We start from the raw sequence: 19,939 nt of genomic DNA on the forward strand, positions 1-19,939 counted from the left end.
GGCTGCTTCGCAGCCCAGCGCTCAACCGCTGCGCCACCAGGGAGGCCCAACATTTTTCTTTTTTGTCTATCCATTTCATAGCACTGATGTTTTAGAAGTAGAGGGACCTTATTTTTATTGGATCTGATCATAAGAGGCAATAGGTTACAGGCTACCTATCAGGCTAACATCTGCCTTGTCCGTGGAATGTTTTTCACGAGTACAGTCACAGGTTTTTGTGGACTGGGAGGAAATCAATGTAAGCTCAGGGGTAGGGTTTTTTTGGCCTATTATGCTGAGCCATATCAGATAGAGAAAGACAAATACCGTATGACTTCACTCCTATGTGGAACCTAAAATGCAAAAAAAAAAAAAAAAGACTAAACCAAACAACACCAAGACTCTTGAAACAGAGAACAGACTGGTGGTTGCCAGAGAGGAAAGAAGAGGAGAACAAAGGGAGGGAACTGGGTGAAGAGAATCAGGAGCTAAAAATCACCTGTCATAAAAGAAATCATTAGGGCCTCCCCGGTGGCGCAGTGGTTGAGCGCTGGGTTGCGAAGCTGCCCGTAGCCTCTGCAGCGCCGGTTCGATCCCCGGCTGCTCCCCGGCCACCAGAGGAGGGTCCCACATGGCGCGCAGACCTCTCCTGCCGCCCGCTGCTCCCCTCCGCAGTGTCCTTCGGTCCTTCTGCCTGCTCTGTTCCTCGCTATGGCTCTGGTGAATTCTCTCACCCTCCCGCGCTTCTGACTGTACCCAGTGCTTGTATAAATAAATAAATAAAAATAAATCTTAAAAAAAAAAAAACTTTAAAAAAAAAAGAAATCATTAACGGGAATGTGACACACGGCGGCCGACTACAGCCAATAATAATAATAACAACACTTTTCAAGAAAGTTGAAAATGCCACTGCGTGGTGAGCTATGATAACTATACTTACTGCGCTCATTTTGTAATATATGCAATTATCAAATCTTGGTATCCAGTCTACTTCAGTTTTCTTACAAATAATGATAATGATGAAGGAATTGCAGAGACCTGGACAACCAGCTCCCTCCCCACCCCTTCAGCACCACAGCATCAAACCTCAGGTCTCTCAGAGGCTCTCCCTCCAGACTACATTCCCTCCACTCCTTCTCATAGGAATGCCATGGGGGTAGCTCCCAGGCCGGGGCTCAAACTCGTGCTGCAGAGGCTGCAGATAGCTTCAGAGTACTGTGCTTCACTCCTTGTGCCACCAGGGAGGCCCCTCTCTGTCCTATTTCTCTGCTTCTCTAGGGAGCATATTCGGCCAGGTTTTGACTGGAAGATGAGCCCAGGCTGTTCTGCCAAGTCCCCTACAGACTTTGATTCTGCCTTGCTGTCTTGGACCTGTTACACCACCACCCACCTTCTGCTTTCCACCCCTTTGCCCAACCCCACCTCACCACCTGGATGAACTTGAGAAAGCCCTTGTGTTCTATTTGCAAAATGTTCCCCAGGGAAGAGAGAGGACAGAGTCCAGAAGGAAGGCAGCCCCTGAAAGGTGGCCTCAGAGTAGCACTAGACCATGGAGAATGAGGAGGAGGACCACCAAGAACCTCCCTGGTGGAGCAGGGGTTAAAGTCTCAGCGCTATCAAGCTGTCGCCAGCCACTGCAGCATGAGTTTGATCCCCAGCCAGCAGACCTCTCCTATCTCACCCACTGCTCCTCTCAGCAGTGGATTTCAGTCAGTTCGCCTGTTCTGTTCCCCACTCTGTCTCTGGTGAATCCTCTCACCCCCCGCACCTCCAGCCTATACCCCAGTTCTTATATGCACATATAAATAAAATAAATCTTTAAAAAAAAAAAAAGAAAAGAAAGAACCTGACTGTACTTGCTACTATCCTGATGTCCCCCTCTTCAATAGTTGGCCCTCTATTGTTTGTCGTTTTATTTCTGTGACTGCTGGTGAAGAGTTTCTAAGACTCTTACCCTGGCAGAACTGGTAATTTCCAGAAGCAACAAGGACCCAAACATTCTGTAGAGAACAGCATGTCCAACATCTCACTGTCCGATCTCAAAGGAGCTTTCAAAATGAGATTTAAGACTTGCCTCAAGGAAGGGCCATACCAACAGTTGGTGGAGCATGAGGAGTCCAGCCCAGAGGTTGCCCCTGAGGCTGGCTGTTATCAGTGGTGTCAAAGGGTGGCATTGCAGCATGAGAAACTAAGTCACTGACAAGCAGAACAGGGGCATCATGTGCTCACTGGGAACAGAGATTATTCTGGGCATCAGAAGAGAGAGCTGGAGACATGTCTGCTGGGGGATGTTAAGCTCCATGGGGGCCCAGATGATTGAATCACTTGCTCAGTCCTTCATTTTTCCTTGGTAACTACTTTGATCACCCATCATGAGCCACACAAGCTCCTGCGCTGAGATGAGGGGGTTAGGAAGGCAGTGGGGCCTCCATGGAGCTGCACTGAGGGGAAGAGAAATTCTCCACTTTTACAGATGTCACTAAGTAACCTCACAGTACATGGGTCTCAGGTGAAACCGTGCACCCCCTGACCCAGGGTGTCAGGGCTGAGGAGGTTGTTGGGAATAGCTGGGAGCGTGAGGCATCAGTTGTGAATCACATGGTCTCTGGAGGCCCTGGGCTAAGGAAAAGCTTCCTTGGAACTGAAGAACTGAAGGGACCGGGAGCAAGAATGACAATGGTGAGGACAACCAAAGGGGGACAACTGCGCCCTAGAACCTGGATGAATCTTGAACGATTTTTCAGTCCATTGGCTAACTGAAAGAACCAGACACAAAAGGTCGCATGTGGTATGAGATTCCATTTATAGGAGATATCCCAAAGAGGCCATCCATCGAGACAGAACACAGGTGGTGTTTGCCAGGGGTGAGGGGAAGAGGGAGTGGGGAGTGACTAGAAGCGGGTAGAGCTTGCTTTGGAACTAGGTAGTGGTGATGGCACAGCAGCAAGAAGTAAATGCCTCTAATCTATGCACCATACGATGCTAAAGTTTTATGGTATTTATGTGAATTCCACCTGAATTCAAAAATTTCTGGGGGAGGGGAAGTCAGTGAGGAAACTGAGTTCTGTCTGGAGTTAGGCTGACTGTGCATCTTGCTCCTCCCACATTAGCCATGTGACCTCCGATGACTGAGGTCCCCACCCAGCCTCTGTTTGTTTATACATCTGCAAAGTAGGCCTAATCACCACTCTCTCACACACACACACACACACACACACACACACACACACACACACACACACACACACACGGCTGTTAGGATGATTCAAGAGGCATCAGCTCTGAGCAGTTCCTGGAGCCCCTACAGTTGATAAAGGAAGCGTGATGGTTCTTGGGAAGGAGCGGTCGCTCTAGATGAGCTGTGGCCTGGGAGGCAAAACCTCAGAGAGCCTGAGCCGTGGTTCCCTTTAACCCTTGGTCTGTACACACACCATTCCTGGAATTCTAGCAGCAACATTTCTCGAGCCTCTGGGGAACTGCAGCATGACGGGAGAGGGGAGACTACAGAAAGGATGCCCCATGGAGGAGGCCACCAGGGAGGGAGAAGGACACTGGCTTCCTGCAGGCCTCTGAGAGGAAGGAAGACATGGAGAGACTCAGAGGCATTTTCTGCAGAGGTGGGGCACGTGAGGAACCCAGAATCCTAGACCTCCCTGCCCCAGCTCCCTTAGCGGGGCAGGAAGCGGATCTGATAAGCCGGGGGCAGTTTGCCCACACCACACTCCATGGGTGTGAGGTCGATGTCCTCAGGGGCCACAGAGCTGTCCACGTTGAAGTTCTGGAGGATGGTGGTGAAGAAGAGGAATAACTCTGTGCGAGCGATGCCCTCACCGAGACAAATGCGCTTCCCTGTGGGCACAAAGAATCCTGCGTGGGCAGGAGGCAGCTGCCCGTCCTGTGCCCGTCTCAGCCCGAAGCCCAGCTCCCCCGCCCACTGCACACGTCTGCAAGGGGTTGACCTTTCAGCCACAGTTCCTGGAGGGCCTTGGGGGGTTTCCCAAGCCCTCTGAAGCCAGGCAGGTGTGCCCTGCAGCAGTTTCCGGGAGTCTGTGGCCTCAGTGAGGATCCCCCAGGGTTCAGGCCCCTCAGAGTAGAAGCACCTGCTTCAGCTTGGACGGGCCTGGGGGCACCAGCTCACACATGCCAGGGCTGTGCTCATGCTCACCTAACATTTTGAACGTCCTTGTCCTTGTAAGGGATCTCTGTGCCTACCTCATAGGCTGTTTGAGCTTAAAGAATGTAATATTTGTAATTAGATTCACACCTGGTGTCTATCAAAGATCCTACTGGTGTAGTATTTGCTTTGTGATAGTGATGGGGGAGAGCCATACCCTTCTAAAGTCTCAGTCCCCCCGCCCCACCCCTTCAACAGTCTTTTCTCTCCTGCACTGTTCTTCCACCTATGCCGCTATTTTCTGTCTCCTTTTGTTTCTCTCTCTGTTGCTCTTCATTTCCCTTAACCTCCCTCTTCCTCTCACCACTTGCCCTTCCTTCTCTCTCTCTCAATCTGTTTCCTCATAGTCACTGTCTCCCAAGTCTACATCTCTGTGTCTCTTTGTCCCTCTTTTGGTTTCTCACTCACCAGCCTTGTCTGTGTCTCTCTGTCCTTATTTTTGGTTTTTCTTTTTAAGATTTATTTATTTATACAAGAACCAGGGCACAGACCAGATTCGCGGGAGGGTGAGAGGATTCACCAGAGACACAGCAGGGAACAGAACAGGCAGAGTGACGAAATACACTGCTGAGGGGAGCAGTGGGCGCGGCAGGAGAGGTCTGCCGTGCCATGTGGGACCCTCGCTGGCCGGCCAGGATCGAACTGGCACTGCAGAGGCTGCTGACACCTTCACAGCACAAAGCTCAACTGCCTGCACCACCAGGGGAGACCCTATTCCTTTTTGTTTTAAAGATCTATTTATGCATGCAAGAACTGGGATAGAGGCCAGAGGTGTTGGGGGAGGGGGACAGTGAGAGGATTCACCAGAGACAAAGTGGGGAGCAGAACAGGCCGAATGACTGAAATACACTTCTGAGGGGAGCAGCGGGCGAGACAGGAGAGGTCTGCTGTGCCATGGGAGTAGCTCCCAGGCCGGGGCTCAAACTCGTGCTGCAGAGGCTGCAGATCGCTTCAGAGTTGTGCTTCACTCCTTGTGCCACCAGAGAGGCCCCTCTCTGTCCTTATTTCTCTGCTTCTCTCTAACCTTAGGGCAGGACGAGTGCTCAGGGAGTTACCCTCCTTAGTTCTCAATTCAGAAGAACTAAGGTGCTCAGTGCCCTGGGCGGAGCACAGCCCCGGGGCCCTGCAGTCACAGAGGGAACCCGGGATTAGGGGCTTGTTGCTGGAGCACCCCATTCCCCCAGAGGACCAGCACCTGAGCATCAGGGTTTTCTCTGGAAGAGCCAAGGTGGAGAATGGGGGGCGGGGTGGAGCATCTGCACACGCCCAGCCCAGTCTTTACCCTCGTGCTGCCTGTACCCACACCCAGGCTCTCTGTGCTCCCAGAGCCTGTCCAGGGCGCCGTGCTCTGTCCACCTGCAGGCGGTGGCCCTGCTCCTCTGCGGGGAACGGTCTTTGCAGCAGCTGACCCAACTCACCCCTGAGGTCTTTAACTTAGCAGCCAGTGCTCCCATTCAGCTTTCCCTCCGACCCGCCCAGAGAGCTTCCCCTTTGCTCCCAAAGCCCCTTGAGAACGCTTACTGCAATATGACTTTATAATGATCAGAGTCCTGGCCCTTCACAGCAATTACTGGGCGACCTCAGCCCAAGCCTGTCTAAGCTGCCCGTGCTCTAAGCTGTTTTGTGAGCACAAGGAGAGTCCCCTGGCGGGGTGTCCTCAGCTCAGGGCAGGCGCTGTGGCTCAGGCCCCTGGGCCATGTGTTATCTTCGCCCCCAGAAACTGCTGAGGAAGCACAGACCCTTCTTGGGTGTCAAAGGGGGGTTGGCACCTGCACACTGGTCCCGGGAGGCCGGGTGTGCCATCTTACCTATGGAGAAGGGCAAAAAAGCGTCGCACTTCTTCAGTGCCCCACTGGCATCCAGAAAGTGGTCAGGGTTGAAGGTTTCTGGTTTCTCAAAGTACCGCCGGTCATTGAGAGCAGAGTTCAGGATGGGAAATACTTCAGTGCCCTGGAGGAGTGTTGCAAGATCAAAAGATATTGCCATTTCCTCCCACATGCTACCCCTGAAATATCAAACCCTAGTACAGAAAACTAGTAGCAGGTCACTTTAGAGATTCACACCAAACTGGGCTCACCTTGGGGATGATGTACCCTCGGAAATGAGTGTCTTGGGTGACTATATGGGGCACCCCGATGGGGAGGAGGTCTCCGAATCTCTGAATCTCATGGATGACTGCGTCAGTGTAAGGCATGTTGGCTCGGTCCGTGAAGACTGGAGAGCGATTGGAGCCAACCACCCGGTCAATCTCCTTTTGGACCCTCTCTGCGCATAATAATGAGACCTGTGAGTCTCATTTCCAAGAGACAGTTTAGCAAAAACACTGCATTCTCTGCGCTCTCAAGCCACGGAAAACCTATAGTAGAGGGTTAGATCATTGACCCCCTTTCGGGCAACCAGGGTGGGGAAGGATGAGCGCGGCAGCAAGAAACCTCACCCTTTGAAATACGATGAATGGGATGGATTTTCTCACTGTGAGAACAGGGGGACACACACACACACACACACACAATTTCAGATGAAGAGCTGAGGCTATGAACTTGATGAATAGAAATTAACTATCTTTCTAAAAGATTGATTTGTGTGTGCATCTAAGAACTGGGGAACAGGCCAGAGGTGCGGGCGGTGAGAGGACTCTTCAGAGACAGAGAGGGGAACTGAACAGGCAGACTGACTGAAATACACTGCTGAGGGGAGCAGCAGGGAGACAGGAGAGGTCTGCTGTGCCATGTGGGTCAGCTTCCAGGCCCAGGGATCAAACTCAGGTTGTGGAGGCTACGGATAACTTTGTAGTGCTGTGCTTAACCCCTTGCACCACCAGGGAGGCCCAGAAATGAACTGTTAATATAACAGTGACTGGGCCCTCCCTGGTGGTGCAGGGTTAAAGTCTCAGCACTATCAAACTATCACCAGCCACTGCAGCATGAGTCCAGTCCCTGGCCAGTGAGCTACCCACATGGCACAGTAGACCTCTCCTGTCACCCGCTGCTCCCCTCAGCAATGTATTTCAGTAGCTCTGCCAGTTCTGCTCCCTACTCTGTCTCTAGTGAATCCTCTACCTCCCCCCACCTCCCGCTACACACACACCTAGACCCCAGTTCTTGTATGCATAAAAATAAAATAAATTTTAAAAATATATATACATATATAAAACAGTGACCCAAGAACTGTGTTTAAATAAATAAATCCTTGGACCAGTTGAAAAACGGAAAGATAGATGAAATGAAGAACAACCAACCAAAAGATACACAGATTTACTTATCCAGATGAATTACTAATCCAAATAAATTAATGAGTCATTAATGAATTAATGGCCCAGAAACCAATAAATGAGTGACCTTGGTCAGTCAATCCCATGAATGGATGTGATTGTACAACTAGGGAAGGAATGAGTAGGGAGAGGAGTAACTGAATAGATGGTTTAATTGAAGAGCGGTGAATAATTGAGTGGATTGTTCAGTGGGTTAATGAAAGAAAGATGGATGTAGGTACAAGTGAAAAACGGATGGGAGGATTAAACTCACAGCTCAAAGGACAGATGGACTCCTGATTTAATTAACGAATGAGGCAGTAAATATATGGGAAAGGTTCATTCAATGAGTCACTGTTTCAGTGGATCAGTAGAGCAATACTCAGTCCAAATAAGTGAATGAAAGTGTGTAACTGTGGATGACTCACTGAGAATCAGCATATAAAGAGTAGCTAATAAATGAAAGGACTGGTAGGTCAGTGGATGGGCGGATAGGTAGTTGGACGGAGGAGAGGGAGGGAGGGGTGAATGGATGGAAGGTTGGATGAGTTGATCTTAAAGTGATGGGAGAAAACAGTGTGGGAGAAAACAGTGGGGGACAAGTCAAGGGATCCCTCCTTCATCCATCTACCCGCACAACTGACTGAGTTGGGGCCTCCTTCCTGCAGTGCTGGCCTAAGAGGGGCCGCTGAGTCTCTCATTCGTGTGAAATCCCTGGCCCCACTTCTGCTGCCCAAAAAGGGGTCTGAAGACCCCTTCCTATAATTGTCCTTGACCCCCACCTCTGATGTGGGGATATTTGAGCATGAGCAGGAACCCGTAACGCAGGGTGGTGCTGGTCGTCTCTGTGCCGGCGAAGAAGAGGGAGAGCGTGGTGATAATGAGGTTCTTGTGGTGGAACTCGCTGTTGGGGTCGGACTTCTCCTGGGAGCAGAGAGGTGGAGTTTGTGTGAGAAGATCCTGGAGCCTGAGCTCTCTCCCCTCCCTGGCGCCCTCCCTGTGCAAGACCCCGGCACCAGCTCACACCCTTGACTTTTCTCTGTCCTGGCTGCAGCCATCCAGTCAGCCTGTCTCCATCAGTCCCTCTCCACTCTGTCTGACGTGCTTTCCATCTCTGTATTGACCTCTTGGCTGGCCTTGTGGTCTCTCCGCCTCAGGGTGATTATCCCCCTCAGTTCCCCTTGCATCTCCCCTCCCTTTTCCTGTTCTCTCCTGCCACCCTCTCTGCTTCCCTCTGCTCCCCTCCCCCCTCCCTTATCCCACCCCATCTTTTCCTCCCTCCCCCAATGCCTATCCCCCCCAAGCCTCACATTTTCCATGCGGAGCAGGTAGGTGTCTATGAAGTCCCGGGGCGCATTGGGATCCAGGGTTTCCCGGTGCTTCTCCACACTACGGCCAATGAAGGCATTGATTTCCTCCAGGTGGCTGCACACTTTCCTGTGTGTGCCAGGAAAGTACTTCATGACGCCAGAGAAGAGCTCATACAGCTGTGGAGGAGAGAGGGTCTTTGAGTCCACCTGGGGCTGAGGAGCAGGTTACAGGGAGGAGCTGCCTCCTGGTGCTTAATCCTGCACTGCCCGGAAGTTCCAGAGGGGGTCGCTCGCTCACGCTCTTTCTCACCCTTCTCCATGGTGGCTCTAAGAATTCCTTTATCTCTGTCTTTTGTTGGTTTTGCTCTGTCTTATCTCTTTCCCTCTCTTCTCCCTTTCTCTCCTCTCTCTCTATTAAGCCCTCACCTCAGTCTCTCTGATCCTCTATCACTACCCCTGACACTCCCTCCCCTTTCTTTCTCTTAGTCTCCCCCACCATCTCTCCCCTCCTCCAGGTTTCTGCATCCATCACTGTCTCTCTTGCCCATCTGTGTCTTTCCCTGTCTAGCACCCCGGCACTGTATTTCTGGGGACTCAGAACAGATGACCCTTTCCACCTCTCCCCCCAACCCCCCCCCCCAGAATGTGCACCTCATCCCGCCCTCGCTCAGCCTCTCCCCAACCTGGCTGGACAAGGAGCTGATGAGCGCGAAGGATCTGTAGAACAGGTCCAGCAGCCTCAGGAACTCGGGGTCTTTGTACTCAAAGCGTTGTCCAAAGACAATGGAGCAGATGATGTTGGCAGTGATGGCATGGAAGAAGAAGGTGGGGTCCTGGAGGGTTCCTAGGAGGGAGAGGTCAGGTCAAGGCGCAGAGACCTGGGATGCCTGTGGCTGCCATCCAGGCTATATGGCCACCCGCCCTGGCTCCTTGCTCATCAAGGGAGCAAGAACAATGGCAGCTGCCACTCACTGGCTTGTATTGTGTGCCAGGGCCGAGTCGGATAATACACCGTGTTTCATTTCATCCTCACCACAAGCCAGTGCCGAAGATGCACTTCTGTTGTTGCGATTCATAGATGGGTGGAAAGGTTAAGCAGTTTGAGCAGGGTTACCCACCTCTCATCTCTGAGACAGGGTCAGACCTGGGGGCCCATCTGCAGAGGGTGAGCCCTGAGCACATCAGCCCACCCGACCCCTGCTGGACTCTGGGAACAGGGCAGGCAAGTGCCAGGGCGAGCTCCATCACAACTACAGATTTTCAAACTCTGCTCTCCCTCTCCCTCATTCTGTCCCTCTCCTTCATGTTATCTATCTGCTTTGAGAGTTGTCTGTCTGTAGACTCCGGGTGCAGACCTTGCTCTAGCGGGAGAGGCTGTGAGCCCAGAAGTTCAGCCTGCAGGTGGCTGCAGCAGGTCCCACCCGTCTGTCCCTCTCTTTCCATCTGTCTATAATTTTCTCCTCCTCAATTTCTCTATGCCTTTGTCTCTTTCTCTCTTAGTGTCTTCCTCTGTCTGTCCTGTTCCCCCATCTCTGCCATTCTCTGTCTTCCTGTCTTTCACTGCAATCCCCCTGATTATCTGCTCTCTTGCTCCCTGTGCTTCATCATTGGGAAAGTGGAGTGCTCAGGCCCCTTCTCACTGCCACCAGCACCCATGCTTTCCTCCCAGGTCTCATTGCCCACACGTGATACCGTGTTGGTGCAAGTTGCACTTAGAAGTACGAGCGTGGTATACACATGGGCACCCAGGGCCTATGCCTAGAAGCCAGCAGGTAGGGGCGCACATACCTGTCAGCTGGGATGCCCCAGAGAGATCATTGCAAGAGGGAGATAGAGAGAGAATGCTAGAGAGAAGCCCGAGAGAGGGCGAGGTCACTTTGAGACTAGGGGGCTCAGTTGATACCTCCCTTCCTGGTCTGCCTGTGTCCGGTTCCCTATTCAGCATTAAAGGCATAGTAGAGGGCCTCCCCCAGTGGCGCAGCGGTTGAGCGCTGGGCTGCAAAGCTGCCCGCAGCCTCTGCAGCGCCGGATTGATCCCCGGCTGCCGGGAGAGGGTCCCACATGGCTCGCAGACCTCTCCTGCGGCCTGCTGCTCCCCTCAGCAGTGTACTTTGTCAATCTGCCTGTTCTGCTCTCCGCTCTGGCTCTGGTGAGTTCTCTCAACCTCCCGTGCCTCTTGACTGTACCCAGTGCTTGTATGAATAAATAAATAAATCTTTAAAAATAAAAAATAAATAAATAAAATAAAGGCATAGTAGAATACTGAAGGCTCCAAAATTCTCTTTTCATCTGCCCGGATCAACAAGGAACCTGCCCAGCCTGGAATGGTTGCACAACATTCATCCTCTACTTTTCCCTCCCAGACTCCACAACTATGTCTGGCAATATCTGCCTAGGACCCTGTCACTATGCGTCTCCTAAACACCCTCGTAGGATACTGCAAGACCACCAGAGATGCTTCTTTGCCAGTCTTCACAAAAGCAAAATACCCCAACTGCCTTCTGTGATCACTGCCAGCTCACCAGCAGGTCACCCCCAGAAAGGAAAGCTCAACTGGTTGTTTTCAAAGGTCTGTTGTTTTCCTTTGACCCTATTTGCTCTCTTGTATCTAAGACCCACTTCCACCTTTGACAGATACGATCAATCCATGCCTTGGTTTCCATGAACCCAATAAATGGTGTGCTCATGTCTAAGTTTAGTCTTGGGGTTATTCTTGCCAAGAATAACTCATTATCTCTCCTGGTTCTTCTGGCTCCCTCCTACCCCTATCTGTCCCCAGTCTCTGTGTCCGCATCCTTCTGTCTGATGTCTCTAGGGTTGTCTCTCTCCCTGGGAGCTCTTTCTCTGCCCACTTCATCCCTCTGGTTTCCATTGCTATTGCTCTGCTTGTCTTTGGTGTTACTGTTTTTCTCTCTGACCTGGTCCCCCTGGCCTCACCCTTGGTCATCTGGAGTTCCTTCACCAGACACTGAGCCTCCTCCTGGATCCGCTCCTCCACACTCCGCTTTCCCATCCCGAAGTCCCTCATGGTGGCCAGAGAGAATCGCCGAAGGGCCTTCCAACGCTCCCCATTAGCAAAGACCACACCTGGGAGGAGAGATGGAGAGGAGGTGTGGATTATAGAAGAAGGCAATTCTGCATCCACTCCACTGCACCTCCTGCCTTTTCAGACTCACCCTCTCTAGCCCCTTCTTCCCTCCCATCCCTTCCCGGGCCCCTTGAGCCTCTTACCATAGCCCTGGAAGACTGGATCAATCACAGCAATTTTTCCTCGACCAGAGAAGGCATCAGCATTGTCCACCAGGGCCTCCCGTATGGCCTCAGTCCCACATAGCATGACCACTGGCCTTGGCCCCAGGTACACCGTGAAGACATCCCCATATTTGTCTCGGAGCTGCCAAGCACATGACACCCACGGTTGATATTAGAGTGCAACTCAGTGGCCATCCCAGCTGTTAAACCATTAGAACACTTACAAATTAGTCACCGCCCCAAGAGTCTCCACCTTGGTTTCCTTTCCCTGTCAGAGGAGGCGGACATTAAAGGATGAACCATGTGTCAAGGCGAGTCTGCAAGATCAGTGCCCGCAGCAGTATATGTCGTTAAATATTTCTACTACCAACGTTGCCCACACCCTTGAGTCTGGTCACATCTCTCTGCCATTGGAACTAAAGATTCATCCTTCTTATGGCCCAATCTCAACCTGTTACCTACCTCTTAGAAGATTCACTGGAAAACATCCCTGTGCCACCTTATTGGTAGACATGAAGGGAGAATGATAAACTTCTGGGGGATAGTGAAGGCTGAAAAGTTATAATATCAGCACAACCACTTGGGAAACTGCTCAGCAGTATAGTCATTCATCACATGATGAAGTTTGGGTCAATTCGGGCAGCATATTACAGTGGTCTGAATACATGGTGCCATTGAACATATGTGCATAGTAACCTCTACATTTAGACTTCTGTCTATATAGAACTGTCACAACGATGAACTCTCCTAACAACACTATCTCAGAATGTATCCCATTGTTACTTGATGCCTGATTGCATTTACTTAAGCCAAACATAAGTATACTCAGTGACTCAGCAACTCCAACACCCAGATACTTGCTCAACAAAAGCTTGTACATATAGCCATATAAAAATAACAAGGGTTATATAAATTTTATCAATAATATGTTCAGCAATAGATGTAGAATAAATAGTATTGTATTTATGCTGTGGACTACTATGCAGCAATGAAAAAGAAAACCCACTGCTACACCCAACAACATGACTGAAATTCACAGTTGTAACTGTTGAGTGAAAGCAATGACACAAAATGTCCATACGTCATAATCCTATTTATAAGAAGTTTGAAAGCAGGTAACTTGAGACTATAATTAGGGTAGTGGGAGGGTAGTGACTTGAAGGGGGCATGAGGAATATTTTAGGCATAGACCCTGTTGCTACTTCTCTGTATGTCAGTTACTTGAATTGAATATGCTCGTTTGAGACATTCACTAAGCTGGGTACTTAGGAGTGTGTGCTTTTTAGGTTGATATTAATTGCAATAAATAGTTGACTTATAATCATGAACAGGTTAATTTTGTTAAAAATTTTTCTTATTGCTCCCTGGAAATCTCACTAGTCTCCCTACTTCCATTCCTCTGTCCCCTATAATCATCTTGCCACCCAGACCACTCCATTCTGAAGCCAGAGTACGCCCGTTGATGGAAAGTGATTAATGTCCCTAGCTTGCTCCATCCCCCAAGGCTCCCTCCACACTGAAAATAAGACTGTCTCCACTGTGGTACATATCACCCCTCTGCTTCTCATCCCACTCACTCAGACCCAGTCTCCCTGTTCTCGCTCACACATTAAGAGTTTCTCCACTTCAGATTCCTTGCAGCATCCCTGCCTCTACCAGTGCCTTCCACCTGCATCTCTCAGGATCTCTCCGCACGATCAAAGCAAGACTGAGCTTTTCTTTACCCACTCAATCAAAAGGAACTCCCACTACTCTCTGAGGTAGCATCCTGCTTTATTTCACTCACAGCTCTTATATACCTAATATTCCCTTCTTTTAGTTTATAAGCCTTGTCCAACACCTAGAAATTTCCCCCAAACAGAATCTACTCTGTTATTATTGAACGATTGAATAAATGAAAGAGTGGATCAAAGTAACTGCATTTAATGAGCACTTACTATACACCAGGCCCTCTGCTCAACCCTGATTAATCCTCACAGAGTCTTAGTGGGCACACAGTCTTAGCAACATTTCATTTTACATAAAAGGAAACTGAGACTCAATGAGTAAGAGTGGAATCTAGAACATGAACCTGTGTTTGCCTGCATCCAAAAATATTTGGGAGCTTGTAGGAGAATTGCCACTCTCCCCAACCCATTCCATTCCATCATGTCATCACACACCCAAGTCTCTCCCCTCCTCTCTTCTTCTTCTCACACACCCAAGTGTCTCCCCTCCTCTCTTCTTCTTCTTCTCCTCTCTCTCTCTCCCCCCCCCTTCTCTCTCTCTCTCTCTTTCTCTCTCTGCTTCCCTCCTGCTCCCCCTTCCTCTCTCCCTGCAGTTCTGCTTAGAGATGCAATGGTACTGGAGTCTCTTGGACTCCCAGAGGGTCTTTGAATGTCCGTGGAAGAGCTTTAAGAACTCTCGATATTTTATTCGTAAGAAAATATGCTTGGGGGCCTTCCTGGTGGCGCAAGGGGTTAAGACGCAACCTATTATCTATGAAGCTATTCCCAGCCACTGCAGCACGAGTTCTATCCCCCGGCCAGCCAGGGAGCTACCCACATGGCACAGCAAACCTCTCCTGACTTGCCCTCTGCTCCCCTCAGCAGTGTATTTCAGACAATCCTCCTGTTCTGTTCCCCACTCTGTCTCTGGTGAATCCTCTCACACACACCCCTACCTCTAACCTGTACCCCAGTTCTTGTAAGCATAAATAAATTTTTTAAGATTTATTTATTTATACAAGCGCTGGGTACAGTCAGAAGCATGGGAGGGTGAGAGAATTCACCAGAGTCAGAGCAGGGAGCAGAGCAGGCAGAAGGACCGAAGTACACTGCTGAGGGGAGCAGCGGCAGGAGAGGTCTGCTGTGCCATGTGGATAGCTCCCTGGCTGGCCAGGGGATTAAAATCATGCTGCAATGGCTGCGAATAGCTTCATAGGTTGCATCTTAACCCCTTGCGCCACCAGGAAAGCCTCCTCCGGTGGCTGGGGAGCAGCCGGGGATCGAACCGGCGCTGCAGAGGCTGCGGGCAGCTTTGCAACCCAGCGCTCAACCGCTGCGCCATTGGGGAGGCCCAATAAATCTTTTTTTAAAAAAAATATTCTTGGATGTTTAGAAAGAGTGAACACAACAGTTTTAATCAAATTCTCAAAGTAATGCCCCATTGAAGTCAGCTCCACGTGAGGACACTGGAGATGAAATTACCTCTGTGTGGATCCTGGCTTCATTCTGTGCAGCCTGACTGTGTGAGGACAGACACTATCCCCAGGCTGAGCCTCCCCGTCCTACCTCTATGGCTGGATAGCACTTCAGGTAGTGACTGGGGGTTGTAAAGGGAACTGAGGAATTCTCCTGACAACGTAGATAAATCCTATTCACACAATTCTGAATATATCCCTAAGTCCAGAGTTATAAGAGTACAGCACCTTGTGATAGAGTGAAGACAACAGGAACTTAATACTATGCCTCAGTGGCCTCCACCTATGGAGAAAACTCTATTCAAGAAAAGAGATGACAAGTTCAAAATACAGGAGCATGGTTGCCCTGGCAGGCGGGAGGGCACTGAGGAGCACGGGTGCCTGGAAGTTATTGTCAGTTTCCACTTGACCGTTGGTGCTGGGTTCATGGTGTTGATTTCATTGTTCATGAACAAATAGATCATCAACAGTGAAATTCTGGACCTCCTTGGTGGCTCAAGGGGTTAAGACGCTGCCTGTGAAGCTGTCCGCAGCCTCTGCAGCATGAGTTCGATCCCCGGCCGGTCAGGGAGCTACCCACATGGTGCAGCAGACCTCTCCTGCCTCACCCACTGCTCCCCTCAGCAGTGTGTTTCAGTAGATCTGCCTGTTCGGTTCCCCGCTCTTGTCTCTGGTGAATCCTCTCATCCCCCACATATCTGTCCTTGTATGCATAAATAAGTAAATCTTAAAAAAAAAAAAAAGTGAAATTCTGCCTGGAGAGTCATGGTGCAGAGCACAGCCAATGCCCCATGAGAGCCATCCTGCTGCCCCTCCTCCTCCCCCAGTCCTGGCACTGACACCTGGCCAGATTTGCTCTCCTTTGTTAGCTGGGGACAGCCTTACTTGATTGGTGCCGCCACCCCTTCTTCTCTCCAGTGGCAGGCAGGGACCCAGGAAAGTGACAAAGAGGTGGCAAAGCAGTGAAACACTACACCAGTGCACACACCCGGCCTTCTCTCCAAACCCACTTCTTTGCTCCAGGAACAGCACCTGCTCACCGCCAGCCAAGCAGGGTGCCTCTGGTTCTCTGACCACCACCCACCAGTCTTCATCCCCATGCCCTGCCCACCACCCTCCACACCCCACTCCCGAGCCTGGACGGTGCCTCCCTCCTGCTGAGTGACTCCCAAGTGCCAAGGCACGGAGCCCCCTGAGGCCCCGTCCATCATGTCTCACCTGCAGGAAGGATTTGAGAAGACCTTTTCTATCCATCTGCAGAAGGTTCCCCAAAAAGGGCAGAGGCCGAGGACCTGGTGGGAGGCGTCTGTATGCCTTAGGCTGGCCCCTGGCCATCAGAAGCAGGAGTCCCGTGAGGACAGCCAGGAGGAGGAGGACGCTGAGCTCCATGGTGCTGGTCTGCCTGCCTTCCAATGGCTGCAGCCAGGGGTGGGGCCTTTTATCTAGAGTCTGCAGCCCCACCCAGTTGTGTAACTTCACCCATTCTCCGCCTCCCCTCTCATCACTGCTCAGAGTAGGGACTGCTCAGGCAGCCCCGTGGCTGCTTACTCCCTGCCCTGCGCACCCTACCTCATGGGGCAGATACTGTGGCAGGGAAACCAAAGTCCAAGAGAGCGTGTGTGCTTATGTTTGTTAAGTTGTGGGTATGTGTGCAGAGCATGCTTGTTTTGTTTTTTGGGTTTTTTTTAAGATTTATTTATTTATGCATACAAGAGCTGGGGTACAGGCCAGAGGTGCAGGGGGTGAGAGGATTCACCAGAAACAGAGTGGGGAGAGGAACAGGCGGATTGACTGAAATACACTGCTAAAGATGAGAGAGGGCTGCTGCGACATGTGGGTCAGCTCCCTGGCTGGGGATCGAACTCGTGCTGCAGTGGCTGTGGATAGCCTCATAGTGCTGAGACTTAGCCCCTTGTGCCACCAGGGAGGCCCAAAGCATGCTTGTTTACCTATTTCTGCTGTGTTCATGTGCTCGTGGGTGTGTGTGTGTATGTGTGTGTGTATATGTTATTTTTAAATGGGATGAGGGCGGTTGTGAGCTTGTGTGTTTGTGTGTCTGTGTCTGCATGTTCTTTTGTGTATACTTTTTAAAAAAGATTTATTTACTTATGCATATAAGAACTGGGGTACAGGCCAGAGGTGAGAGGATTCACCAGAGACAGAGTGGGGAACAGAAAAGGCAGATCTACACTGCTGAAGGGAGCAGCGGGCGAGTCAGGAGAGGTCTGCTGCACCATGTGTGTATCTCCGTGGCTGGTGGGGTTTGAACTCCTGCTGCAGAGGCTACGGATAGCTTCACAGGTTGTGTCTTAACCCCTTGCACCACCAGAGAGGCCAATTATGTGTATACTTTTGCATGTGTGCTGGCTTAGAGGTATTTTGATGGTTTCCTGGGTGAAGGTGTGTTCACACGTATGTCCCTGTATGTGTGTGTGTCCCTGTGTGTACTTGTGTGTTTGTGCACCTCCCTGTCTTCTTAGCAGCTCTGTCTCCCCAGTTCCCCTCCTTCACCCTCCTTCTTTGATAGCCACAGATGGGAATGATAGAAAACGGAGGGCTGGGAGGTGGAGGGTGAACAGAACTGGTGAGGCTCAGAGGTGCGTGGGTTCGGGGAGCCAGCCTAGACCCAGCAGGTGATTGGAGTCTGTGATTCTTGGGTTGTTCTGACCACTGGGGTTGTCAGAGGCCTCCCCGCCTCTGGTTCTGTCTTCACTGTGCAGTATATTCCTCTGCCACCTTTGGCCACCTGTATGTGTGTGTCTCCCCGCCTATCTGCTGCAGTGTACCTGAGCTCTCCTAGAGACTCTCAGCACCTGGAGCACAGAGACAGGGCCCAGTTAGATCGCATCCCCTCGGCTTCCATCCATCTCCATCAATGCTCTGAGCCTGCCCTGCCCAGCCTCTCCCAGGCTTGGTCTGTTTGTCAAATACGTGCGGGTTTTGTATTGTTACAATTTTTTTCACCTGATGCCTCATTTGGTTCCCCTATATTCCTCCTATAAGTGAAACCATCTGATATTTTTCTTTTTCCTTCTGACTTATTTCACTGAGTGTAATTCCTTCCAGCTCCATCCATGTTGCTGTGAATGGCATCTTTTTTGATTGCTGAATAGTAGCCCATGGTGTATATAGACCCCCATCTTCTAGTCTTCTATTTTGGGGCATTTGGGTTATTTCCAGGTTTTATCTATTATAAATAGCGCTGCAATAAACATAGGGGTACAGGTATTTTATTGAATCATTGTTTTAGTGTCCTTTCAGTAGATCCCTAGGAGTGGAATTGCATGGGTTCATTGGTGAAGGAAATTCTATGGGGACTACACCTGAGGGGTAGGGCGGGGGGAGCAAACATCATTTAAAAATACATGAGTGGGGCCTCCCCGGTGGCGCAGCGGTTCAGCGCTGGGTTGCAAAGCTGCCCGCAGCCTCTGCTGCGCAGGTTCGATCCCCGGCTGCTCCCCGGCCACCGGAGGAGGGTCCCACATGGCGCGCAGACCTCTCCTGCCGCCCGCTGCTCCCCTCAGCAGTGTACTTTGGTCCTTCTGCCTGCTCTGCTCCCCGCTCTGGCTCTGGTGAATTCTCTCATCCTCCCGCGCTTCTGACTGTACCCAGTGCATGTATAAACAAAATAAATAAATAAATAAATAAATAAATAAATAAATAAATAAATAAATAAATAAATAAATAAAAAAAACATGCCTCTATAAAAAAAATAAATAAATAAAAATAAAATAAATAAAATAAAAATACATGAGTGAATGTGTCCATATTCATCTGTTGTAACTGGGGCTGGGCTTTCCACCTCTCTCTCTTGCCCTCTTCCAAAGGGGCATGGGGAAAATAAAGGCAGGTGCTTTGTTAAGTAGATCCCTTGCTAGACCCAGAGTCAGGGTCAGAAAGTGAGTCATACTTCTTTGACCCTGGAGGATGGAGCCAACGATATGGTAACCTTATAATACTCCTGATATCCTGAGGAGGTGGAACCTGCACTTTCCTCACCTTGTGGGGGGTGGTGCCAGCATGGACTCTCCTGGCTCTTGGCCTAGCTACTACTGTGCTGTGTGCTCTGTCCCTGGGATCTGGCCAAATGCCAGCTCTGGGTGACTGGTGGGAGACTGGGAGTGCTTCACATGGAGGAGCTCACTGAATATTCACCCTTTGAGATGGGTATTACTCTCACTCCCAGATTACAGGTGAAGAGTGTGAAGCACAGAGAGTTGAGAGTTCTCCCCAGGCACACAGCATTGTCCAATGTGACAGCCACTTGCTTTAAGCACTGAAGTATGGCAAATACATTGAATTTTAATTAGAAAATTGATGCTTAATAGTAATTGAAAAACTAAATATTTTAGAACAACTTGGGTATGTGAGTTTGGGTTGTGAAACTCTAAAGTTTCACAAATCTATACGCAAAGAAAATTTGAGGTCCCTATTAAGATGCCCTATAAGTACAAAATAGACACCACATTGCAAAAACTTATAATAAGAAAAAATTGATATGATGGTATGGAGGGGCAGACACAACGAAATTATGATTGGACTTGCACTGAGTCATGTTCAACTGACAGCTTAACCTCCTGTGTCTTCTGACCTATGAAGCCATTATGTTTTTCCATTGATTTAGGTCTTTGTGATAGGCAGGATAATGCCTCACACACCAAACTGTTCACAGACCAGTCCCCAGAACCTGTGAGTATTTTAGGTGACATAGCAAAGGAGGGTTCACATTCAGGTATAATTAAGGTCGCTAATTTCAAACAGCGATATTAGTCTGAAATACCAGTTGGGTGCAG

General features: G+C 50.1%; 1 protein-coding gene across 1 annotated transcript; it reads right to left on the reverse strand.

The window, feature by feature from the left end:
- Window positions 1-3,646: 3,646 nt before the first annotated feature.
- On the reverse strand, window positions 3,647-16,535 carry LOC311186629 (cytochrome P450 2B11-like; the record flags this gene model as incomplete). The annotated part of the gene is made up of 9 exons (XM_084257742.1): window positions 3,647-3,828; window positions 5,962-6,103; window positions 6,231-6,418; window positions 8,186-8,327; window positions 8,714-8,890; window positions 9,397-9,557; window positions 11,651-11,800; window positions 11,945-12,107; window positions 16,365-16,535. 9 exons carry the CDS (start codon window positions 16,533-16,535, stop codon window positions 3,647-3,649), a joined length of 1,476 nt encoding a protein of 491 aa, XP_084113868.1.
- Window positions 16,536-19,939: the final 3,404 nt, after the last annotated feature.

Source organism: Talpa europaea (genome assembly GCF_964194135.1).
Source record: "Talpa europaea genome assembly, chromosome: 16".
Taxonomy (NCBI): domain Eukaryota; kingdom Metazoa; phylum Chordata; class Mammalia; order Eulipotyphla; family Talpidae; genus Talpa; species Talpa europaea.